The sequence below is a fragment of the Ranitomeya imitator genome, chromosome 1 (genome assembly GCF_032444005.1).
Source record: "Ranitomeya imitator isolate aRanImi1 chromosome 1, aRanImi1.pri, whole genome shotgun sequence".
NCBI classification, from domain to species: Eukaryota; Metazoa; Chordata; class Amphibia; order Anura; family Dendrobatidae; genus Ranitomeya; species Ranitomeya imitator.
The window spans coordinates 280,207,797-280,234,590 of record NC_091282.1 but is presented as its reverse complement, the minus strand read 5'-3'; the positions used below and the strand labels follow the sequence as shown (position 1 = coordinate 280,234,590).

Here is a 26,794-nt window from a genome sequence, read left to right as displayed (position 1 = left end):
CTTTATCCTAGACCCTTCAGCTATACGACAAACTCTCATCACGACCTTATGAGCTTCCCATAAAATGGTTTGGGCAGAAACTGAGCCAGTATTTAACTGGAATACTTGCTTAAGATGCTCCTGATAATGGGATCTTTAATCGAAAATTAATTTAAGCGTCAATGGCAGGCACGAGGAGCTGAGGGGTTACCAACTATTATTTAACGTGAGTTTAAATGTGAACACAACCACATCCCAAATACATACACTCATGCAACCACATTATTTTAGTTTTCTTATTTATATGTTTCCTTAATATCACTGAGAGAGATAAAACAGCCATACTTGCCATGCCACGTCCACACAGAAACAGGAGGCAGCAGGTCCCCCAAGATAAAAGCAGGGGCAGCACAGGTGCAAAAAGCTGAAAAGATGCCACTTACTGACCCACCAAACATCCGTGGGGCGGCTGCCTAGTATTCCAATTGCACACATGTCTGCGTAGGGTGTCATTCACACTATTATGTAATAGTAGGGGCGTCAGTAATAGGCTGCTATACGGATAGATGTGCATCTCACATAATGGTGTGAATGACACCCTGCTTTTATCTTGGGGCCTGCTGCATCCTGTGCATTTGTGTCGTCTGGACATGGCATTGCAAGTTTGGCTGTCTTATCTCTCTCAGTGATATTGTTAATTTTCCTTTCCTCTTCTAGTGATATATATATATATATATATAGATTCAAGATTCAAAGAAGCTTTATTGGCAGGACCAAATACACATCAGTTTTGCCAAAGCAAGTGTATAAAGGCAATAGGGATAGGGACTGTGGGGATGTTGGGTAGGAGCTGTAGGGAAGGTGGATGGGGGCAGATCCATTGTTGGGGCTATAGTCCATGGTATAGGGGAGGTGGATGGGGGCAGATCCATTGTGGGGGCTATAGTCCATGTTATAGGGGAGGTGGATGGGGCAGATCCAGGTTGGGGGCTATAGTCCATGGCATAGGGGAGGTGGATGGGGCAGGTCCAGGTTGGGGGCTATAGTCCATGGCATCATAGTTCTCTTTCTCGCAGTCTATGACATTCGCTCACATACCGCACTGCTATCTCCACTGCTCTCTCTTCTTCTCCCAGCAGGATATATGTTTTCTCTTCCTCCTTCATGGTGATGAAGTCCGGGAAGAGATGTGAGAGTCTCCTGAAGTGAGTGTCCCTCACTGCTGAGTATTTGGAGCAGTGTAGCAGGAAGTGGGTTTCGTCCTCTATGGCCTCCTGATCACAGTGTTGGCACAGTCTTTCCTCCCTGGGCTTGTAGCTCTGCCTATGTCGGCCACATTCGATGGCCAGACTGTGGGCGCTGAGTCTATATCGGCTCAGGATCTGGCGGTCTCTGGGGTCCGGGAGTTTCTCCAGATATGGGGCCAGTCTGTAGTCTCTCTGTAGGCTCCGGTACATGGTCAGTTTCTGTGAGCTGATGATATCATTCTTCCAGTCACTGACATACCTCTCCTGGCCTTCGTCTGCCATCTTCCTAATTCCGGCTTTTGTCAGGTTGTTGTGATTGGTGTTCTGCTCCGGTTGGGTTTGGCTGGGTTGTTCCGAGGGTTCTGGTTTTTCTGTTTCACCTACATGTATCAGGGCTTTATGGTGATGGGAGCTTGGATTGTTCCTATGCAGGTGAGCCCGGAATGACAGCGCCCTCTTTAGAACGGTTAGGTGTAGAGGGAATCTGCCCAGCTCGGCCCGACAAGCACTGTTGGAGGTGCTCCGATGGACCTGGAGAAGGTGCTTGCAGAATTCCAGGTGGAATATTTCTGTTGGACTGGAATCTCACTTTGACCAGTCTGGGTAGGTGTGAGGACCCCAGACTTCGCTGCCATACAGGAGGATTGGGGCGATGATGGAGTCGAAGATTTTTAGCCAGACCCTCACTGGTGGCTTCAGATGGTAGAGTGTCCTTCGGATGGCATAGAAGGTTTTGCAGGCCTTGTCTTTCAGGGTCTCTATGGCTTGTTTGAAGCTCCCTGACCGGTGAATCTCTAGGCCCAGGTAGGTATATTTGTCTGTTCCTGTGAGGTCGCAGTTGTTGAGGATCTATATATATATATATATATATATATATATATATATATATATACACACACACAGGGTGGAGCGCGGTAATTTGCTTTTTTGCACTGCATGCTGTGGCGGCACTGTCGGTCGAAGAGAGGGGAGAGTGGGTGTGGCTTACAGTGGCTGATGGGAGATTTGTATTCCTCTGCCTTTCAGTTGCCATCATGCAGTGGACACGTGAGGAGAGGTCATTTTGTGTTGAAGCGTATTTTTCAAATGCCCACTCGATCATTGCAGTGAACGCGTGCTTTTCGTTTACAATTCGCTGTTCCTCCACGCGGACGTGTTCCTGGACGGCAATCAATTGTAAATTGGGTGAATGCATTCAGAACAGCAGGGAATGTGTCATGTGTACGAAGGGGACCTGAGAGAAGGATTACAACACCACAAAACATGGAGAGAGTTAGAGCAGCAGTACTGCAATCTCCGAAACGCTCTGCTCGGAAGCAATCATTTGCTCTTGGCATTTCAAGACGTTCTCTCCACCGGATTCTTCATGATGAACTGAATTTTCACCCGAATAAAATGTGCGTGGTCCAACATTTGTCAGCATGGGACTATTTGACACGGCGGACCTCTTGTGAAGACATGTTAGCAACGATACCCAATGACGCAATTGTGTTTTTTTCTGATGAGGCACATTTTCACCTCAGTGGGTGTGTAAACAAACAAAATATGCGTTACTGGAGTGAAACAAACCCCAGAGAAGTTCACGAGAGACCTCTGCATTCGGACCGCGTCACTGTGTGGTGCGCCATATCACGAGTAGGCATCATTGGTCCTTACTTTTTTCAGGATAATGGTCGTGCCATAACTGTGAACTCCGAACGGTACTTGTCTATGATACAGGATTATTTTCAGCCGGCTCTTGAGGCAATGGAACTAGAGGATACATGGTTCCAACAGGATGGTGCCACTGCACACACAGCGAGGGTTACCATGAATTGTTTGAGGCAAATGTTTCCTGGACGGCTTATCTCTTTGAGGGGAGATGTGAACTGGCCAGCACGCTCACCAGATTTAGCCCCATGCGATTTTTTCCTTTGGGGTTACCTGAAGTCTAAGGTGTATATCAACCGTCCCAACACCTTGGAAGACCTAAGGAACAATATTGAAGCTGAAATTGGCAGAATACCAGTGGACATGCTTGTTAGAGTTCATGAAAACTTCAGAAAACGTATGCAGCAGTGTGTGGATAGCGAAGGTCGACATTTGCCAGATACACTATTTAAAACCATGTAATTTAAAAATTCCATTACTGTTCAGTATAATTAAAATATAAAATAAATTTTTCTAATGATCATAATTTTTTTATTTCATTCCCAAATCAGCAAATTACCGCGCTCCACCCTGTATATACATATATATAATATTTCCTCAGCAATGTGCTTTCATGTTGTTTCTAGATGGTTTTGTACAGATTACAGATGACATTAAAGGTGGAAAAAGTTCTGAAATTATTCTTCTTGGTGTGAAAACCAGGCATTTTAACAGGGGTGTGTAGACTTTATTTCCACCGCACGTCTATCTATATATCTATCATAGGCAATGGAGACAAATATACTAACCATCTCTCTTTCACAGTCAATGGATCCATGAAAAGTAAAAAAATAAAAGCTGGCATCTTTTCAAGCCATTCCTATAGCTCCTGGCCAAACGGTTATTTCCCACCTGCCAAAAAACCTGAAGCGGCTTGGGCATGAACACATATCTGAATCTTTGCTTTAATTACCTGGGGAACAGCCTAGACTCCAGACTTTAATCATTATGTTCAGATGGAACAGTCTTAATTAGCCAGCACTAATCAAAACTGAAGATCATAGGGACAGATGGAGCGAGAATGACAATTGTCCCATTACCAGTGTTAGTCGCTTGGCCTATCCTTTGTTATTACGTCCTTTCGGGTCACTGAGCTGCATTGAGCTTGGAACAACTTAGCAGAAGGGGCTTCAGTGGGCAACATTTATACAAAGCTTTATGCAAAGTGCTCTGGAATGCTTGGAAGTGTGCTGTGCCTCGCTTTCCTGCTTTTCACAGCGTGTCAGGCGGGGAGACAAGTCCGTAACTGCTAAATACTTAAAAGAAACAATGGCCGAGGCTTGAGTCGACTAAAGAGTTTCAGGCGCCTCAGAGAGCCTTCATTAGTCAGTCATTTGTGAGGGTGAAGAGTCAGAACTTGTCCACTGGATTAGTCCTTGGTGACTGCATTAGATTTGCAAATCTCTCCTTTCATTACCTATGTCAGTAATGAACATCAGGGAAACCTATAGACCCCCCTATAGAGAAGAAGTCCTATAGGGGAGCGCACTCGGAGCAAGTGAAGCCCCTGCTGATGCATTGTATAGCCTGCCATAATGGAGGAGGCTTCCCCTTTGTCTCATCCCTGGCCTCCCCCCCGTCCTATGTAGCACAGAAAATTAGGTATATATATATATATATATATATATATATATATATATATATATATATATATATATATATAATTTTTTATTATTTTCATATCACTATGTAAAAAAATGTAATAGATCTTGCTATTTTCCTACTGCCCACTAGGCCTAATATTAGACTGTTTTGTACAGAGAGCCACATGGACATGGGTTGTAAAAGACTGGCTCACTGGCTCATATCCTATTTACTTATATAAAAGTTTCTGAGCATGCTCTGATCCGGGCAAAGGTTATTGTGAAGAGGATTGGAGGAGGTGAGCTGTGACATCACCGATTGTGATTGCTGGATCCTGTGTTACCATCGGTGTATAGAGGTGTTACCAGTATGACACAGTCACTGATAAGGTTCTGGAGGGGAGATATGTTTCACTGCGCTTAATGGCATCAGTGATGTGAAACCCAGAGATTTTCCTCCAGCACACTAAGTGCTGAGAGGGGTTAACAGCTAATTTACATAATGGGCTGGGTTTTTGTGGATAACCATAGTGGGTGGGAGGTTGTCCACCTTATCTCCACCCCAGGGAGCGATCTGGGGCTTAAATAACTGGGCTCAAGAGGCAGTCTTTGTTCAGTAGGGCTGGAGAGAGGATCTCCAGTGGTCTGTGTTCTGTGTGAGGTGTATATATAGATGCTTAGATGGTTGCAAAAACTCCCCCAAGGATTCTGGCTCAGTATCTCATCAAACGTATAAAAATACAAATTAAGAGGCAGCAGTGCTTGAGAAAAGCTCCAAAGAGAACTGAAAAGTGACATTATTTATCTACCTATAGATCGATCTATCTATCTATCTATCTATCTATCATTTTCTGATGTAACATCCCTCTAATATTATAGAATTTTCAATAAACAAACCTTGGGTACTTGGAAATTGTGCAGGCACCATAACAAAATCATCAGTGTCACAAGAGGAGTTTTTGCTGCTGCTCCCTGCAGATTCCTTTGAACCTTGAAGAAATCCTGGAGAATCAGGAATTGGGGAAACCAGCGTTTTTTCCTGTAGTTGCTGCAATTCACCTAGGGATTGCTGGGAATCAAAGCATTAAATTATGAAAGTAGTATAATTAGCTTACCATTTAATGCATTAACACTGCACTACACTGCATTGCCTACCCATCTATATAGTGTAGGGAGAATAGAGAAATAATAGACATGCAGGAGGAGATTGACAAAATATTCGAGGGACAGGGGGGAGCAAAGTATGAGCTAATGACTGATTTATACATAATGAGAAATTACAGCTGACATTGTGCAACTAACACTTCGGACACTTGATACCGCTAGTAAGACCATTATGGCATAACTGCATTACCTGCACCATAGTAATTTGATGTGCCAGCACGGGGAAATCAAGCTGTGAACGCATATGTAAGTTAGCCTGGCAGTGCATTAGGGTCATGTTGATATGCCTTAAAGGGAATCTGTCACCTTTTTTTGCAAACTAACCTGAGAGCAGCCTGATGTAGGGGCAGAGACCCCGATTCCAGTGATATGTCACTTAATGGGCTGCTTGTTACAATCCTCCATATTCAAGAGCACCTCTGATTGGCAATTTCTGCTTATGCACAGTGTACACAGAATCTGCCAATCAGTGGTGTGGACGGGGTTCTACAGGGCTCAGTATTAGAGAACTCGTAGATCTGCAGCAGAAAAAACAGAGAGTTTATCAAAGCTGCCTAGTAGGTGATACATTGCATCAATCAGGGTTTCTGTCTCCGCATGACGCTGCTCTCGGAAGGTGCAGCAAAAACCTGCTGACAGATTCCTGTTATTGACTCTCCCACACTGCACTTCTAATCTAATTTGCATAGGTCTTCAAAGCTGGATTTCTCAGGGCAGGTACACTGGATTTCTGCAAAACCGGAATCAATGTTATTGCTGTATGAAGCCTAACTCCGCCATAGCACTGGCTTCAGTACAATAATCATCCTGACTGTTTGCGCAACATAATCAACCACATTTTATAAAAAAACATATATGTATATATTTATTATGGCCACGATATATGAACACAACCTAGGAAGAAAGTAAAAAACACTGACAGTCAGTCCATAAAGGGGATTATACCTGAAAGGGCCGACCTCCCCAGTATTAGTATGCTAAATAGCAGCATTCATGATGCCCCAGTATCGCACGGTTTGGCCTAAATTAGGAGCTTTCCTCAGGCTTATCTTTAGGAAGGCTCCAAACTGAGAAGACCGTGGCCACACTTGTACATGTAGTCCAGCTTCCTACACTGAATAGACCGTGGCCACACTTGTACATGTAGTCCAGCTTCCTACACTGAATAGACCGTGGCCACACTTGTACATGTAGTCCAGCTTCCTACACTGAATAGACCGTGGCCACACTCGTACATGTAGTCCAGCTTCCTACACTGAATAGACCGTGGCCACACTCGCACATGTAGTCCAGCTTCCTACACTGAATAGACCGTGGCCACACTCGTACATGTAGTCCAGCTTCCTACACTGAATAGACCGTGGCCACACTCGCACATGTAGTCCAGCTTCCTACACTGAATAGACCATGGCCACACTTGTACATGTAGTCCAGCTTCCTACACTGAATAGACCATGGCCACACTTGTACATGTAGTCCAGCTTCCTACACTGCATAGACCGTGGCCACACTTGTACATGTAGTCCAGCTTCCTACACTGAATAGACCGTGGCCACACTTGTACATGTAGTCCAGCTTCCTACACTGAATAGACCGTGGCCACACTCGTACATGTAGTCCAGCTTCCTACACTGAATAGACCGTGGCCACACTCGTACATGTAGTCCAGCTTCTTACACTGAATAGACCGTGGCCACACTCGTACATGTAGTCCAGCTTCCTACACTGAATAGACCGTGGCCACACTTGTAGTCCAGCTTCTTACACTGAATAGACCGTGGCCACACTGGTACATGTAGTCCAGCTTCCTACACTGAATAGACCGTGGCCACACTCGTACATGTAGTCCAGCTTCCTACACTGAATAGACCGTGGCCACACTTGTACATGTAGTCCAGCTTCCTACACTGAATAGACCGTGGCCACACTTGTACATGTAGTCCAGCTTCCTACACTGAATAGACCGTGGCCACACTTGTACATGTAGTCCAGCTTCCTACACTGAATAGACCGTGGCCACACTCGTACATGTAGTCCAGCTTCCTACACTGAATAGACCGTGGCCACACTCGCACATGTAGTCCAGCTTCCTACACTGAGAAGACCGTGGCCACACTCGTACATGTAGTCCAGCTTCCTACACTGAATAGACCGTGGCCACACTCGCACATGTAGTCCAGCTTCCTACACTGAATAGACCGTGGCCACACTTGTACATGTAGTCCAGCTTCCTACACTGAATAGACCGTGGCCACACTGGTACATGTAGTCCAGCTTCCTACACTGAATAGACCGTGGCCACACTTGTACATGTAGTCCAGCTTCCTACACTGAATAGACCGTGGCCACACTTGTACATGTAGTCCAGCTTCCTACACTGAATAGACCGTGGCCACACTCGTACATGTAGTCCAGCTTCCTACACTGAATAGACCGTGGCCACACTCGTACATGTAGTCCAGCTTCTTACACTGAATAGACCGTGGCCACACTCGTACATGTAGTCCAGCTTCCTACACTGAATAGACCGTGGCCACACTTGTAGTCCAGCTTCTTACACTGAATAGACCGTGGCCACACTGGTACATGTAGTCCAGCTTCCTACACTGAATAGACCGTGGCCACACTCGTACATGTAGTCCAGCTTCCTACACTGAATAGACCGTGGCCACACTTGTACATGTAGTCCAGCTTCCTACACTGAATAGACCGTGGCCACACTTGTACATGTAGTCCAGCTTCCTACACTGAATAGACCGTGGCCACACTTGTACATGTAGTCCAGCTTCCTACACTGAATAGACCGTGGCCACACTTGTACATGTAGTCCAGCTTCCTACACTGAATAGACCGTAGCCACACTTGTACATGTAGTCCAGCTTCCTACACTGAATAGACCGTGGCCACACTTGTACATGTAGTCCAGCTTCCTACACTGAATAGACCGTGGCCACACTTGTACATGTAGTCCAGCTTCCTACACTGAATAGACCGTGGCCACACTTGTACATGTAGTCCAGCTTCCTACACTGAATAGACCGTGGCCACACTTGTACATGTAGTCCAGCTTCCTACACTGAATAGACCGTAGCCACACTTGTACATGTAGTCCAGCTTCCTACACTGAATAGACCGTGGCCACACTTGTACATGTAGTCCAGCTTCCTACACTGAATAGACCGTGGCCACACTTGTACATGTAGTCCAGCTTCCTACACTGAATAGACCGTGGCCACACTTGTACATGTAGTCCAGCTTCCTACACTGAATAGACCGTGGCCACACTTGTACATGTAGTCCAGCTTCCTACACTGAATAGACCGTGGCCACACTTGTACATGTAGTCCAGCTTCCTACACTGAATAGACCGTGGCCACACTTGTACATGTAGTCTAGCTTCCTACACTGAATAGACCGTAGCCACACTTGTACATGTAGTCCAGCTTCCTACACTGAATAGACCGTGGCCACACTTGTACATGTAGTCTAGCTTCCTACACTGAATAGACCGTAGCCACACTTGTACATGTAGTCCAGCTTCCTACACTGAATAGACCGTGGCCACACTTGTACATGTGGTCCAGCTTCCTACACTGAATAGGTGACGTCTGCAGCACTGCTCTGTGCTCACATGTACATAGTGGAAAGTAAAGGGGACGAGATGACATTTTTATGTAATAATTAAATGCAGGATTTTTAGATATTGCGGTATTTCTTAAGGCAAATCGATACACTTACAGGTGGAGATGCCAAGTGTGACGTGGAGGAACTGCTACAAGAGCTGCCCGAGCCTGAGCTGGGATACGATGGCATTGGCACAGGGGCAGCTAGAAGACAGACAGAAGCATTGCTGAGTGATCAAGTATCTGATACAGGAAAGCTTCAGCACAGATTTACTAGTTATTAAGTTATTCACAAATGTTCAGATGGAGATGAATAATTATTCATCTAATTCATTAATTATTAAAGAGAATCTTTCACCAGGGTTTTGTCACCCTTCTAAGAACAGCATGATGTAGGGGCAGAGACACTGATTCCAGTGATATACTTACTGGGCTCCTTGCTAGCTTTAATAAAATCATTGTTTTATCTGCCGCAAATTTACCAGCTCTCTGAATGCTGAGCTCTGTGTAACTCTGCCCACACCACTGATTGCCAGCTTTCTGTATACACTGTGCATAGGCAGAAAGCTGTCAATCAGTGGTGGGGGTCGGGTTATACAGAGCTCATGAATTTGGAGAACTTCATGGCAGCAGATGTACGAGCCCACTGCTGATAATCTCCTGCTGATAAAATAGCGATTTAATCAAAACTAAAGTAAGTAGCCCAGTAAATTATACATTGGTGGAATAAGAGTCTCGGCCCCTACATTATGCTGCTCTCAGATTAGGTGGTATAAATCTGGTAACAGATTCCCCTGAAAGCGGTTGTCTGGGAATGAACTGTCGATGACCCACGATCAGCTGAACACAATAGCCCCGTACATTGCTTAATGGCCGCTGCCGAGTGCTGCACTTTATTATTTGCTTGAATGAGTGATAAAGTGCAGCGCTAATCAGCGGCCACAAAGCAACATACAGGGCTTGTATCTAGCTACTGCCCCTGCAAATGTCAGGTGATCAGTGAGAATGTCAGGGGTCGGACCCCCACCAATCTCACACTGATAATCACTTGTTCACTCATGAACAATCCCTTTAAGAAATTAGGACATACTGGAACCAAACTACACAAAATATAAGCTTGATGTTAGACTAACTACACTATATTATATAATGCGCATAAAATATCATCCAATAGGAAAAGAACATAATAAAGGTAACATACGCACATGTAAAAAATACATTTTTGCACCATTACAAGCAAATTTTACCCATAAAGTGAAGCAATGGGATTGGCTTTAAAACCCCAGAGCTGTATATTAAAGGGAATCTGTCAGCAGGATTTCACCCCTAAACTATTTATATACACATGTAGCTCTTTCAAAGACAAGTCCAGCAACACTTTTTGTATGACGGGTACATTCCTCCATTCCCGAGAAATCAGTGTTTGCATTGTGAGGCTCCAGGACTATGGTAGATCTGAACCTCTGTCACCCCAGATCTACACCCCACCCAGAGCTGCCTCTCCTTCCTTGATGACTGTCGGCTCCTTTGCCTGAAGACACACAATATAAATGCTGTCAGTCAAGCAAGAGGAGGCAGCCCTAGGTGGGGAGTAGAGCTGGAGTGACGGAGGCTTCAGATCCACAGCCACATTTACATATCAGTTCAATCACTGATTTCTCATTAATGGAGGAACGGACCAGTCATGTAAAGGTATTGCTGGACGCGTCTTTGAAAGAGCTACATGCGCGTGTAAACAGTGTGGGCTGTGAAATCCTGCTGACAGGCCCCCTTTAAGAGTATTATGGTTACTGCCAATAACAATAACATTTTCTCTATTAATGTCTCACTGTTATTAAGATCTCTGCTTGCTAGAACATTCATCGTTCACTTCTTTGGGATGAAAATCCGTCCGAGTCATGTTATGGCCACACACGGGCTCTGCTTATTATCCTGACCTAATAACTGGGCAGTACGTCTGATGAGCCGTGTGCGTGTTCATCATACAGCGCTCAGGACAGAGGTTCATCCCCAAGGACTCATTCACATGACAGTTCTTCACGGATAACACTCGTACCTAGGACAGTCTATGAGTCTGGTCACACGTCCGGGATTTTTTGCGGTCCGAGGGGTCTTTGGATCAACATTGGCCTGAGTTTACCAGTATCGGATCAAACTCAGCAATGAATGTTTGTGTGCCCGTGAAAACAAAATCAGGCACCATTCGGATGCCATCCATGTGCCGTCCGTTTATCACTCACTGGTGACTGTTAGGCTGGGTTCACACTTTGTGGTTTTTACCGCGGAAAAGCGGCGATTTTGATGCTGCGGGTCCGCAGCAATTTCCATAGCGTTTCCATTTACATGTAAACCCTATGGAAACCGCAAACCGCTGTGCACATGCTGCGGGAAAAAGCGCGCAGAAACGCAGCGGTTTACAACCCGCAGCATGTCACTTCTTTGTGCAGAATCGCTGCGATTCTGCACCCATAGGAATACATTGATCCGCTTACTTCCTGCATGGGGCTGTGCCCACGTTGCGGGAAGTAAGCGGATAATGTGCGGTTCCTACCCGGGGTGGAGGAGAGGAGACTCTCCTCCAGGCCCCGGGAACCATATTTGAGGTTAAAAAAAATAAAAATAAAAAATCATGTTATACTCACCCTCTGAAGTCTCAGCGCTGCACGCGGCCGTCCGGTCACAGTTGCTGTGCGACCAGGACCTGCGGTGACGTCGCGGTCACATGACCGTGACGTCACGAAGGGTCCTTCTCGCACAGCATCTTTGGAACCGGACCGCCGGGTGCAGTGTCGAGGAGATCGGGACGTCGGAGGGTGAGTATAACCAATTTTTATTATTTTTAACATTACTATTGATGCTGCATATTGCTGCATATAGTATAAAAAGCAGGGTGTGATTCTAGATTAAAAATTTACTTTTAATAAACTCGTTAAAAAATGGTAGACCCAAATAATCAAAACACATAAAGGACTCACAGTACGTCACATTTCAAAAGAAGAAATGCCAATATCACAAATAAATCGAACTGCCTCAGACCTCAATACCCCAAGATCCCTATGAATAAATCTATCATGGGAACATAAAGGTCCGATATCAGCTGGCAGTGCGGAAAAATATCAAATTTCAGACCGTCACAGCACCCCGTCTTGCTCCTCCTATCTCAATGGAGAATTACAGGAATCTTCCCCTGATGAGTAGAGAAAAACGAAACGCGTAGGGAAGTATACCTTTCCGTTACTTTGCATTGGGGGTCACTATATAAAAACTGGTGATATTCTATGATGGGGTATTTGTATGGATAATGATGTGCCATCTCCCCAGTCTTTACACCAGATAAAAACGGTCATTAATTCGCTATAGGGTGAAACTGTTCACTTTTTTTTCCTTTCACACACCATTTTGAGCGGTCATTGCCAATAATAGATGCATATATAAAGAGCATATGTGGTCTGATCTGCCAAATGACCAGGTGATGTGAAATTTGATATTTTTCCGCACTGCCAGCTGATATCGGACCTTTATGTTCCCATGATAGATTTATTCATAGGGATCTTGGGATATTGAGGTCTGAGGCAGTTCGATTTATTTGTGATATTGGCATTTCTTCTTTTGAAATGTGACGTACTGTGAGTCCTTTATGTGTTTTGATTATTTGGGTCTACCATTTTTTAACGAGTTTATTAAAAGTTAATTTTTAATCTAGAATCACACCCTGCTTTTTATACGATATTATTGATTGGTGGTCACAGCTTTTTCAGAGATATTGCTGCATGTGCAGCATCAATAGTATAGGCGGAAACCCACAGCGGAAACCGCGGAACAAACCGCGATAAATCTGCAGGGAGAACCGCAGTTGTTTTGCCCTGCAGATTAATCAAATCCGCTGCGGGAGAACCCGCAGAGGGACGCCGCAAAGTGTGAACATGGCCATAGAATGTGGGGAAACTGTTATTTTTTATCATCAGTGACAAAAAAAAAACTGATAAAACGCTGACCAAACTCTAAAGAAACTCTAATGGCACTCATATGTAAAAAAAACTTGACGTTTTTAAAGGCTTTAAAGATAAACCTTCAAGATCCAAAATCCCAATATGTAGTAGGTGTAATAATAATAGTAACATTAGCAAATACATCTAATTAGAAATGTAGTACAGTTTTTCTGATAAGCTATGTCTCGTTCCTCTTGTGCAGGTATTGCAGGACCTTAGGTAGCCATGGTTACGACCACTAGCAACTAGCAATCACTTCACCAGTGGATGTAACCATGAATACCTAAGGTCCTGCAATGCCTGCACATAAGGTAAGAGATACAGCGAATCAGAAGAACTATACTACATTTCTAGTTGAAGGTATTTGCTAAAAGTATTACACCCAGTAATACCCACCCATAGTAATACCCCTCTAAGGTTCCTAATGAATGAAAGCAAGCAGAGATTTAAAAAACCTAAGTAACTAAAAGCTGGAAATACATTGGAAAATCATATTATTTCTAATTATACATTGTAAAAGGAAATGATAACTGTGCTTGAATCTAGTTCATTATGAATGATACATACATTTCTTCATGGAGGAGCCGGCATCCAAAAACGCATGGTGAAAGAATTCATCTGAAGAAACAAAATGAAAGCTTATGATCAAGCCAAAGAACGGACTGCACATCCGAAACATTAGGTACTATTATGTGGCATCGGTTCCACCATCTGTGACTTATAAAACCACCATGCCACTCACATAGAAAGGATTTCTATACGTAATACAATAATATGGCACTTTTTGCCTTTTACTGACTCTTTGTTTCCCTGCACATTGAACTATGATGTAATCCGTGGTGATAAATCACCAGAAAACCACAGATAAAAGCGTTACAAGCTCCCCGTGACACCACCATAGCTGGCTCACTGACAGATTCTCAGTTACCTTATTCTGCAGCCTGCAATAGACAGTGGTATATAGAAGCAATAAAAACAAAAAAATGTGCACATTTCTTAATAGAAACCAATTGCAATGATGAATTTTAGCCCTAAATGAAAGCATTAAGGTAGGGAAAAAAAAATGTCCCCAAAAGGAGGACAAACCCTCTAAATAAACATTTTGGCTGAGATTTTGAGACATACAGAGATCTACAAACAGCTTTACTAGTTCCTTATGCGTTTACAGGAGGATTATCAAAAGTTGTATTTTTAACACTTTACCAAAGTCCATTCGATCCTTCTGGTTCCTCTGTAAAAGCCCAAAAAGAAGCTGCTTCAGATGACAGGAGGTTTCTCTGGGGACACTGAAATGTCAACACACGCGACAGTTAGAAAACACATACGGCACAAAAATACAAGGGCAAAGCTGTCCAGCCGAGAGTGAGGAGTCACAGAATAGGAAAAATGCTGAGCCGAGGGTTCGAGCGGTCTGTGCGGGCGTAAAGCGAGAGGGGAGCTCGTTTGCCAGGGTTAAATTTAACAGCTGCCGGCAGCCTGGGTGTTATTCTTCATCACTCCTAAACTAGACTCGGTGCAATAATTAGAAAGGGGACAGAAATGTTGGGAAGTCGGCGAAATAACTCCAGGCCAGTCAAATAATATTGGAAAGAGACCAAAGCGATTGTCCATCTACACAGAGACCATAGGAGGGGGTTATGATGAAGAGCACAAAAGTCTGCAGCCCCTAACCTACTTCTCTAGGCCTTACATATGTAAAGATATTACGTTTGTGCTGATAATGATCTGTTGTAGGAGTTGTACCAAGTTATCCTTGGCCAACCGGTGGGATCCCCACTGATCCCAAGAACAGGGGCTCATTGGAATGGAGCGGTGGTCTATCTTGCGCACCTCTGCTGCATTCATTCTCTATGGGACCACCGGAGCGCAGCGTTCTGCTTGCTTTCGGAATTCCCATTAAGAATAAACGGAACAGAAGTGCGCACGGTCGACCAATGCTGAAGAGTCCTGGTTCTCGGGATCAGAGGGGGTCCCAGCCGTCAGATCCCCAGCGATCGGGAAGTTATCCCCTATCCTATAGATAAAGGGTAACTTCTACACTCGATGTAACCCCGTTATGTAGAGGAAGCGCCAATATCAGTGTGCTCGCACAGTCCCTGCCATCCCACGCCCATATACATATTCCACTTCGGCCACTTTTGGTAGAACACCTCATTAAAAATATAAACTAGTCTAAACATTTTCCTGTGCCCCATAGACTTCTTCTGTAATAAAAAAAGGTTTCCTCAAATAACCTGCCCCATTTGCTGAAGGGATTAAAGGCCTTTCTGTCTAAGCCTGGCACAAGCAGTTATGCAGTGCTAATTAAGGAATGCTTGTGTTAGTGCCAGTCGTGCAGCGCCCATCGCCCATCTCCCTGGCAGCTTGGAACTTCAGCACAGAATCAACAGGTGTAGGCCGAGAGCAAGTCAATGGAAAAAGTCAGTCACGCTGAGAGAATGATTACTTGGGTGTGAGGGTCTTGTTTTTTTCATAGTAGAGACGAAGATCCTGAGGGCTGCTGGCCTGAAAAGAGAAGGAAGCTTTAACCAAGGGAGTGCTGTATGCTCCAAAGATCTGGGCTGCGGATTATTATTTTTATCACAGTCATATGATAAGTAAGACACCCTATTGGCCTAACCAACACCTCCCTAACCACCAATGTACTTATTTAGAGCCGACATGAAAGGAGCTATTCTTGTTATCTGACATAGAAGAGGTGCAACCATGTCATGTAAACCACAAGGTGCTGCAATACACATCCATCCCTCAGTGGACCCCAGGAAAACAAAATCCTTACTGTACAAAGTTTGTATTGTGGACACAAATGGCAGTGTATATTATATTGTAGGTCAGCTACACTCAGGCAGCGATTTCTGAGCCGGCACTCGAGAAGAAATAAGGAAGGTCGCCCAGTCAGCAGCTACAGTACTTCACCTCATGGTACGATAAACATGCAAGCTCAGCCAAGCATGCATTGTCAATGTGTAAAGAAGAACAAACCCATCCCAAACTCCGGTTAGGTTACGTTCCCATGATGAGTTTTTGAAGCTGTGTGTTTTCACTCTGGGAAAATCTTCAGCATCTAAGATGAGATCCCTTTGCTCTGTTGTAAGCTGTTTACGGATCATGGCTTTTCCTATATAATGCAACTAAGAAAATGTCTGGAAAATCCTACAAGAGCGGCTAAAATCTAAAGAAATCACCTTTAATGATAGAGCTGTGTTCCGGTTACTATTTAACATGAGTTTAAATGTGAATGGCACAACCATATCCCCAATTAAATGAGGGTGTCCATACTTATGCAACCACATTATTTTAGTGTTGTTATTTTCACTTCAAAATGATATTGTTTCTCAAAGGATTTGTCAGATTATGGGTGACATTAGTAATAAAAGTTGGAAAATGGTTCTTCTCATGACAAAAAACAAGCACTTTAACAAGGGTGTGTAGACTTTTCATATTCACTGTAAGTAATCAATGCAATTGTGTCTATCTATTGCATAAAGACTAGCAGAGATGTATTACGTAAGAATAGAAAACATGGTCTGACAAATAAAGATTACAATCTCAATATTAGCATGGTGACCCGGATTGACCATGGAACAGAATGTGCTTGACAACTATTTGATAAGTCGTGTAAGAGAACCTGTCAGCAGGATTTCACCCACTAACTATTTATATGTACCGCAGCTCTTTCAGAGACAAACCCAGCAATACCTTTACCTACACAGTCCATTCCTCCTCCACTACTGAGAAATCACCATATGCATGGACATGAAAATGAAGTGAGGATGAAGTGATGTTCATGCATGGAAGCACTGCTCAAACCTCTGCCACTCCAGCTCTATTCTCCATCCAGGGCTGTCTCCTCCTGTGCTTGACGTTACATGACAAAGTAGCGGTCACTCAAGCAGGAGAAGGCAGCCCTGTTTGGGAAATAGAGTAAACGTGACAAAGGCGTGGGAAGTGCTTCCATATGTGAAAGCACTTCAGCCTCATTTGCATATCGATTCAAACGCTGATTACTTATGAATGGAGAAACAGACTGCTGGATTTGTGTTCAGACGAGCTACATGCACATATAAATATTTAAGGGGACAGGGTTTGACAGATTCCCTTTAAGGACCTTTCTTTTTAGACAACACAATAGTTGTATGTCGGGGGCCATCTTTCCGCACAAAGGGCTACATTAACTATAGAAAGAAACAGGAAAACAACTTCTTATGTGACGAATGGATAAGTGACTGAACCGGCGCCAGTCCTACAGTTATTTCAATACTATAGACAGGTCCAGTAAACCTCCAAAGACTTCCATTCTCGATTTAGATCTGCTTATTACTTTTTTAAAAAAAAACTCTTTTTATTGAAAGATTCCACAGGATAAAAGCTACAATCATATAATCTCACAGTATAAGGTCAGAATGATTCCAACATTTACCTTTATCCATTCAGTACAATAACATGGATGTAACATCACACTCTCAGAGTGAAAAAATAAAGAAAAGCGAACATATTGGAACATAGTGTATTAGGACAGGTTCCGTTATGAAGCATTGCACCCTCGGCTAAATTAGCTGGCTCCTTATCAACATTCAGAACACGTACCAATTTGGGGCATATCAGAAGTACAGTCTTTTAGTCTATGTATATCATTCATCACAGTCCATATGTCTAAAGGAACACACATCAGGGCTCGTAATGGGAGACTGACAAAGTCATGGCATTAGAGGATAAGTGCGTTAAGGTTGAGTCACACCAGTTCTCCCAAATCCTATGGAACTTCTGGGGACATCCTCTATTTCTGTACAATATATTCTCATATGGTATTCTATCATTCACTCATTTTTTCCACTGGTTGATAGTGGGAGGTTTTCCCCCCATCCACCTTAGTGCTATTGCTTTCCTAGCATTAAATACAACCTCACGAAAAAATATTCTATCATAGTGCGACCACAATTCTTCATCCACAATACCCAAGATACATATCCTTTCTAGTGTAGTTATCACTTCACTCCAGTATCTTCATATTATCCCATAATTCCAGATAAGATGCCAGAAATCCGCCCTTGGTTCACCACACCTATGGCTTTCATCAGATACTAGTCCGCCAAATCTATGTAGTCTAATTGGGGTCAGATACGACTGATGTAGGATATATAGTTGGATTAATTTATTATTTGCGGCTGGCGACACACCATATGTGCCTCTAGCGCAGTGTTCCCCAACTCCGGTCCTCAAGAGCCACCAACAGGTCATGTTTTCAGAATTTCCTTAGTATTGCACAGGTGATTGAATGCTTGCCTGTCCAGGTGATGCAATTATCACCTGTGCAATACTAAGGAAATCCTGAAAACATGACCTGTTGGTGGCTCTTAAGGACCGGAGTTGGGGAACACTGCTCTAGGGCATCATTCCACTGACCATCAGTGATCGAAGGACTCAATTGTCGCCATTTACTCTCTACAACAAGTTGAGGAGAAGCAATGCTGGAGTTTAGTAGAAAGGTATATAGGACGATATTACACCTGTGGGCCCTTGACTTGTTAGCACCCCTATCAATGGATATCTGGATATTCGCATCCTGGGATATGGAAATTGATGCTCTCATCTGAAAGTATCTGTAAAAATCCCTATGAGGGATCCCAAACTTGATATGAATTAGATCAAATGATAATCAGATTTTTGAAAATGAAATTTTATTAAGTGTTGTTATTCTATATTGCTCCCAGAAAATTGGGTCCTGTAGATCTGAGGTGTGGAAATTCGGGATTATCCCATATCTGAGTCTCTGCCATTTGGTTGGTGAATTTTATGATGCGCTTACTCTCTAGCCACATCTGTATCGCTAAACTGTGTGCAAACAATAAACCTTGTGGTGGTCTGCAGGACCCTTCTAATATTGCCCTTGGTGTATTCCCACCCGAGAAGTGTATAAAATGAGCTTATTGAGCTTGTCGCCACCTATCCAGTACTTCAAATAACGTATCTGGCCAGCTAAATAATACAAAAGTAGGTCAGGTACCACGTAGCCACCCTGATTTCTGCTTCTCTGCAGGGATCCAATACTTAATTTGAGCCTTGATGAACCCCATATAAATGTCGCCATCACACTATGCATTTTCCTAAAAAACCCTTTTGTGGATTTTAATTGATTAATGTTCCAACACATACAAACATTTTGGAAGAATTATCATTTTGATTATGCCAATTCTTCCCGCCACAGATTGGGGAAGTTGAGACCAGACCTCAAACCTATTCTTCATCATATCACTTAGGGCAGAGGTCCCCAACCTTTTTTGCACCAGGGACCGGCTTTAAGCAAGACCAGTTTTCCATGGCCCGGTGGGGTGGGGGTGGGGCAGGGGCGGGGCTCTGGTCATATGGGGGTGGAGTTATGGAGGGGTGGAGCTTAGTGCATACTTATATAATTATGACATTTATAATGAGAATGTGATTCTCACACACACACATTCACACACACATTCTCACACACACATTCACACACCCCTCTCACCTCTCCTCGCACTCTCCCACAGCATCTCATTGCCTTCCTCTGACACAGCCGGCAGCTGAATGATGACGTCATCCAGCGGCGCGTCTGTGTGAGAGGAAGCAGGGAGACAGATCGCTGGGCAGTGGAGCTGCGGGGATTTCTCCCTGCCCGTCACAGCCACCCTGCAGGGACTCCCCTCCACCTCTGCACTTGTTGGGAGCCGGCGCTCTGCAACTTCTCTGTGCCGGCTGTCAACTTGACAGTCGGCACAGAGAACAGCTGACTCCCTGACCGGGGGCGGCAGAATGCAGCCGCCGGGGGAGACACTGCGGACCGCCGAATGAGGCGGCCCGACTGCGCCCCCCTGCCGGCTGCGCCCCCCTAGATACGCCACTGGGCGTGTCAGTGAGGAGAGCCTGCCGCCCCACCCCGTCAGGAACACACCATGCTGCGCAGGAGGGCTGTGTCACTAAGGCCCGCCTGACGCCCCGCCCCGCATAATGTTCTCTGCCGGGAGCTGCGAGCTGTCACAGAGCGTGCTCTGACCAGGCGCAGGGCCATGAAGCTAGCTGTCAGCGGCGCCGCGGACCGGCTGAAAAACCCCAACGGCCCGGTCCTGGTCCGCGGACCGGCGGTTGGGGACCTCTGACTTAGGGGGTATACATCATCCTTAATTGGGCTTTGATTAATTATAATACCTAGGTATTTCAATTTCTGTACTACTTGTAATCCAAAAAGCACAGGTTCAGCCATGTTATCTTTAAGTGGCATAACCACAGATTTGCCCCAATTCATTTTGAAACCTGATAATTCCCCAAAACAGTTAATGAGGTCAATTGCTCTCAGGAGGGATTGCTCTACTTCATTTAGGAAGAGCACCAGCTCGTCGGCATATAATCCCACTTTATCTATTCTAGAATTTACACTAATGCCCTCCACCAAAGGGTCCTGCATAAATTTAAGGGCGATGGGCTCTATCACAAAGAGCATCGGGGACAGGGGGCAGCCTTGTCTGGTTCTTCTACCCATTATTTTGTCTCTTTGAAATGTCCTTATAAAATACGGGTCTAGATACTTCTATGAATTCATAACTCTTGGTCGCCAAAACAAGGCTCACTTTATACAGGGTTGGGAAGAGGGATTTCTTCGAAAGTCAAATGCCGAGGCCAGCCTAGACGTAAACAGGAATTAGGTTTCCAAGTTACTGAAAGAGTTAACAGCCTGTGAGCTGCATTTCAGGAAACATGTGGGGCCCGGGTCAAGGTTTCACATTCCCGCTGGTATAGGAGCTTTACAGTATAGAGAAAAGGCCCCTATAGTTCAAGGCTGGGTATATGGGGATCTTGATGACTCTTCAAGTGAAGTGTGCTAGACAGCTTTCCCTTTTCTACCACCATTACTTTTTGGATCTAAATATCAGTTTTACTTAGAAAAACGCATGTCTGACAGCAACGGATTCCAAGCACCTGGTGGAAGCCTTTTCCATCAGATTCCTCGAAACCACCAAACATGGTACTTCGTAGAAAATAGTGATGAGCGAACGTGACGGTGTTATCTGAGCATGCTCGTGTGCTAACAGAGTGTCTAAAGCATACTCGAATTAAAAAAAATAATAACCAGGCGCCAGTACAGACGTGGCCAGTTATTGCTGTTATTCCCGGCACTCCCCTGAGGATTCCAATATCCGCCATATGGTACTAGAGGTTTTTATTTAGTGCTCCTTTTCATGGTCTCTACAGGGGGTCGTGTCTCACAGGTTAATCATGCCGATCAGACTAAAGACACGCCACAGAGAATCCGGTGAGCAACGCCCCATAACATATCTCTAAAACTATACTGTGAATTAAAAAAAAAACATTTTTTTTTTTAAAAAACAGGAAAATCTCAATGGAGCCATGTGAATAAAATAATAAAGAAAAAAAACAGATCGCCTTTAATTTCTGATCATGGTTGTTGTAAAAAAAAGGTGAAAAACAAAAGAAAAGGATAAGTCACAGAGTCATGGGATGAAGGATATGTGGGTGCTGTTATGTGCGCCTTGTGATCTCACACTTTATTTTATGGAACACTGCGACCTTTCCAGGAAATCATTGTGTAACTGTGAGGAATCATACCACTACATCCAAAAGATGTCAGTTATCTACATGGGAGGCTAGGGGCAACAGACTGAAAACGTTGCATCAGCCACTCATAAGCCAAAAGGAAAGTGAAGACCGGGGATTTACGTGTGCGGACTTGTACAATCAGTGAATAGGATTCTCCATATCTAGAAGCAGAATGTAATGAGTGCAGAGAACTAGAGAGCTCAGCAGAGTCGTGTCCTTCAGAACAGATCAGAAGAAGCTCCTCCAGATACACGGCCGGGCATGTCTACCAGTGACCAGTGGGGCTGTATCTCCAGCAGAGGGCAGAGCCGGGCATGTCTACCAGTGACCAGTGGGGCTGTATCTCCAGCAGAGGGCAGAGCCGGGCATGTCTACCAGTGACCAGTGGGGCTGTATCTCCAGCAGAGGGCAGAGCCGGGCATGTCTACCAGTGACCAGTGGGGCTGTATCTCCAGCAGAGGGCAGAGCCGGGCATGTCTACCAGTGACCAGTGGGGCTGTATCTCCAGCAGAGGGCAGAGCCGGGCATGTCTACCAGTGACCAGTGGGGCTGTATCTCCAGCAGAGGGCAGAGCCGGGCATGTCTACCAGTGACCAGTGGGGCTGTATCTCCAGCAGAGGGCAGAGCCGGGCATGTCTACCAGTGACCAGTGGGGCTGTATCTCCAGCAGAGGGCAGAGCCGGGCATGTCTACCAGTGGGGCTGTATCTCCAGCAGAGGGCAGAGCCATTCTCTCCTTATTAATCCTCATGAGTCAATGATCTATAAATACGTGAGCAACAATCAATTAACCTTGTGGATCTGTGAGGGCTAGCAGAACATGGACACGCTATTTTTACTTAGGATTTTCCTGTGTACACAGCGCACGAGAAGAACTCGGATCAGTACATTATTTGGGGATTTGGAATATATAACTTCAAGCCAGATGATGGACTAAAACACCCTAGAGAAAATATATATATTAGTACCCTCCTAAGCAACACACCCATCCACAGGACAAGAAAGGAGCACTTCTTCCAAATGTAAGACCCTTAGGGTAAATGCACACAATGTCTTTCTCAGGGGGATTCCGCTCTGAAAACCACCTGAAAATGGCTACCTCAATTCTCGAGAGAATTTTAGGCTTTTGAGCATCTTTTAACCTCTTCAAGGTTTCAAAAACACCAAGCAGCAAAGTGAGTCGGCCATTCTGCAGGCGGTTTCCGCTCTGAAGACACTCTGTTCTTTCTAATATACGGTAAGTCAATGGGAAGACCTAAAGGACGCCCAGAAGATGCCTGTGCATCTTTTTGGATGTTTTGACAGTGCGTCTACTTGAAGACTTGCAAGTGGATTGTTCAATGGTAAATGGGTTAAAAAAAAAACAAAACAAAAAAAAAACAATGGAAAATGCTAGTAAAAAAAGGTGCTACAAAAATGGCGGAAAAGCACTAACCCCCCCCAAAGGATATTTTATTGTAGCACTGACAACCAACGGTACAGGCATGCTTTACAGTGTTCTGGTTTATGTCTGGGGCTCAGACTATGACTGGAGCCAGTTTTATAAACACATTTTAAATAAATTATTGCTTCAGCTGTTTCATTTTTGTCTACGTAGTAAGAATTTTACTGGATGAATAGACCACCAACAATCATATCTTTCATAAACACACAGAACGGGTAAACCTTCTCCATTTCCCGTCTGCACAATATAGGACTTCTTCAGGGTGCCATACGCTTAAGAGCGCCATCACATTAGACTCTGTGACCTACAAATGGCATATCTACAGAGTGCTAATTCTACAGAGTGCTGCCAATGACATGTAGGGGTAGATATAGTGCTACCAAAGACATGTAGGGGTAGATATAGAGTGCTACCAATGACATGTAGGGGTAGATATAGAGTGCTACCAATGACATGTAGGGGTAGATATAGAGTGCTACCAATGACATGTTAGAGTAGCTATAGAGTGCTACCAATGACATGTAGGGGTAGATATAGAGTGCTACTAATGACATGTAGAGGTAGATATAGTAATACCAATTACATGTAGGGGTAGATATAGTGCTACCAATGACATGTAGGGGTAGATACAGTGCTATCAATGACATGTAGGGGTAGATATAGTGCTACCAAAGACATGTAGGGGTAGATATAGTGCTATCAATGACATGTAGGGGTAGATACAGTGCTATCAATGACATGTAGGGGTAGATATAGTGCTACCAAAGACATGTAGGGGTAGATATAGAGTGCTACCAATGACATGTAGGGGTAGATATAGAGTGCTACCAATGACATGTTAGAGTAGCTATAGAGTGCTACCAATGACATGTAGGGGTAGATATAGAGTGCTACTAATGACATGTAGAGGTAGATATAGTAATACCAATTACATGTAGGGGTAGATATAGTGCTACCAATGACATGTAGGGGTAGATACAGTGCTATCAATGACATGTAGGGGTAGATATAGTGCTACCAAAGACATGTAGGGGTAGATATAGTGCTATCACTGACATGTAGGGGTAGATACAGTGCTATCAATGACATGTAGGGGTAGATATAATGCTACCAATGACATGTAGGGGTAGATATAGTGCTACCAAGGCCATGTCGGAGTAGCTATAGAGTGCTACCGGTGTTGCAATCAGTGTGTCAAGAGTGGGAGAAGAGGGTTGCACTGACAATCCAACACAATGGGCAACACTTTGAACACATTTTATAAAATAAAGCTGGATCCAAAAATGGCCGACTTCAAAATGGCCACCATGGTCACCACCCATCTTGAAAAGTTTCCCCCTCCCATATACCAATGTGCCACAAACAGGAAGTTGATATCACCAACCATTCCCATTTTATTTAGGTGTATCCATATACATGGCCCACCCTGTGGAGTGCTCACATTGACATGTAGGTGTAGATATAGAGTAGTACCAAGGCCAGAAAGAGGTTAATATAGAGTTCTACCAGTGACATGTGTGTGTAGGTATAAAATGCTAACCATTCGATGTACGGGTAAATATAGAGAGCTACTGACTGTTAGCAACCAATAGCTCATCTTACATTACTATATTATTGACCTCATTGCCTTATTGGTACAGTTGTAGAGAACAGAATTGCGATTTGATTGCTTGGCGCAATGTAATGGTTGTGGTGTCACATACATGTGATGTCATAGCAGGCTATCTAATCAACAGAAAAGCCGCGAATGCTGTCAGATAAGAGGCAGTTTTCAGGGCTCCGGTCCAGCGGCCACACATTACTGATTTGGCTGATGGATCGGGTCCTGAGAATTAATTTACACCAATCCTACTTATTGGTGTCAAAGTTAGATGAAGTAAAAAATGCTTATTAATGGCGATAACTGGCGTCTGAACAAAAGCTGGTCAGCTATTTGTATAGAGCGTCTCAGACTACCGCTGAGCTCTGTGTGGCAGATGGTCTGAGGAGCGCAACAGCCAACTTAGGTGACAGCAGAGAGATCTGCGAATCGGCAACCTAAATTTTTAAATGAAAGCTCCAGGTAATCACATTAAAAGTAACATGTGGGTTGTTTGGGATAAAGTACAATGGAAATAATGTTCACACAATTTGATGCCCAGCGCCCATTTGTAATGCCAACGAATATGAAGCATAACGCCAAATGACTATAGACATCGTTTTAACACAACCAAAGCTTTTCATAACCCACTGTTTCTAAAGTGTCAACTTCCTGCCAAACTGTAAAGATGGCGTAATCAATCCTGTAGGCCACAATGAAGTGTACAATCCACATGTGGAGACCTCTGACAGGTATACAGGTGTTTGACTCTGTGAACAGCAAAAGAACTTAATCAAGGTAAATTAACCCATCCTTGAGCCACCATGCTATAATATATCAATGCCTTTTAGGAGACCCATCTAGAGAGACATTTCATGGAGGTGATGTTTCTCGCAGAACTGTCCATGTTCTCCACTCTGGTGTTTATGCCAGTTCTGATGAGGACACAAGACAGGTTCTCATTACATAGACAGGTGTCAGTTTCTCTCAGGGATGTCAACTACTAAAAAGGTGGTGACATATGAGGCTTTTGTTACCCTGTCTATGAGCTTGAGGAAGGTCTGAGCTCATTTAATCGGGGTTAACAAAAGGTTAACAGCTTTCAAAGGTCGTAATGTGAAGAATACTGGTGTAGCTGAATGAGAACTATAATCCAGACCGGGGCAGGGGAGGATATGCTATTGCTACCACCTGTGCAGCTGGACAGGGGCCCAAGAGATAAGAGGAACCACTTCCTCCTCTAAGTCAGCAAGAAGCATGTCACAGACCCATAAAGGGGTGCAGATGATGAAGTATAGGCCATGTAGGGCCCACATACAGTTCTTGTCTCGGTCCATCCCTGATTCAGACTATCTTTATAACTGTATCGTACAATGAAGGTAGTCCATGTAAATCGTCAAGAGCAAATTCAGTTCAAGGTCACTAATTCTGTGGTAGAACTGAGGTGACACTTACCTGGAATGGAGCCTTGCCAGTCAGGCACTGGTAGATGATCGTGCCAATGCTCCACAGATCAGCTTTGGCATCATAGTGCTGAGACATAATAACCTCCGGTGCCTGGCAGGATAAACACACAAAAAAGACACCATGGATGTGTAGTCTGTAGCTCTTTTACAATATGTTAATCTTGACTAGTATCCTCCTAAGCATACAAGGTTACACATCTGGCCCCGAAAGCCAACACCAACTTTGTGGCCCAGGCCGCTATATTATGTGTATACCTAACCGACCTACAAGTATGTGTTTAGGTAAACGAATTGATGCAGAGGACGGAGGAAACACATGTGCCGGAATTACGAATTCTTTCCATGAACAGTACCCTTAGTAAGATATCTGTTTAGGATTCATATTCTGCATGTGTAGATGTTTAGGCAGAGGCAGTAAATCACTAGGTATAAATAACATCAAACTGGCGGCC

The 26,794-nt window shown here is 44.2% G+C and overlaps 1 protein-coding gene across 1 annotated transcript in view; it reads right to left on the bottom strand.

The window, feature by feature from the left end:
• Window positions 1-26,794, bottom strand: part of ULK1 (unc-51 like autophagy activating kinase 1) — a 110,165-nt gene that overhangs the window by 30,375 nt on the left and 52,996 nt on the right. The window contains exons 8-13 of the mRNA XM_069756064.1: window positions 26,332-26,433; window positions 15,721-15,779; window positions 14,478-14,560; window positions 13,842-13,892; window positions 9,401-9,489; window positions 5,396-5,567 (exon numbers count right to left, since the gene is read on the bottom strand). Coding sequence (XP_069612165.1) covers window positions 5,396-5,567; window positions 9,401-9,489; window positions 13,842-13,892; window positions 14,478-14,560; window positions 15,721-15,779; window positions 26,332-26,433 — 556 coding nt within the window. The remainder of the gene's footprint in view (window positions 1-5,395; window positions 5,568-9,400; window positions 9,490-13,841; window positions 13,893-14,477; window positions 14,561-15,720; window positions 15,780-26,331; window positions 26,434-26,794) is intronic.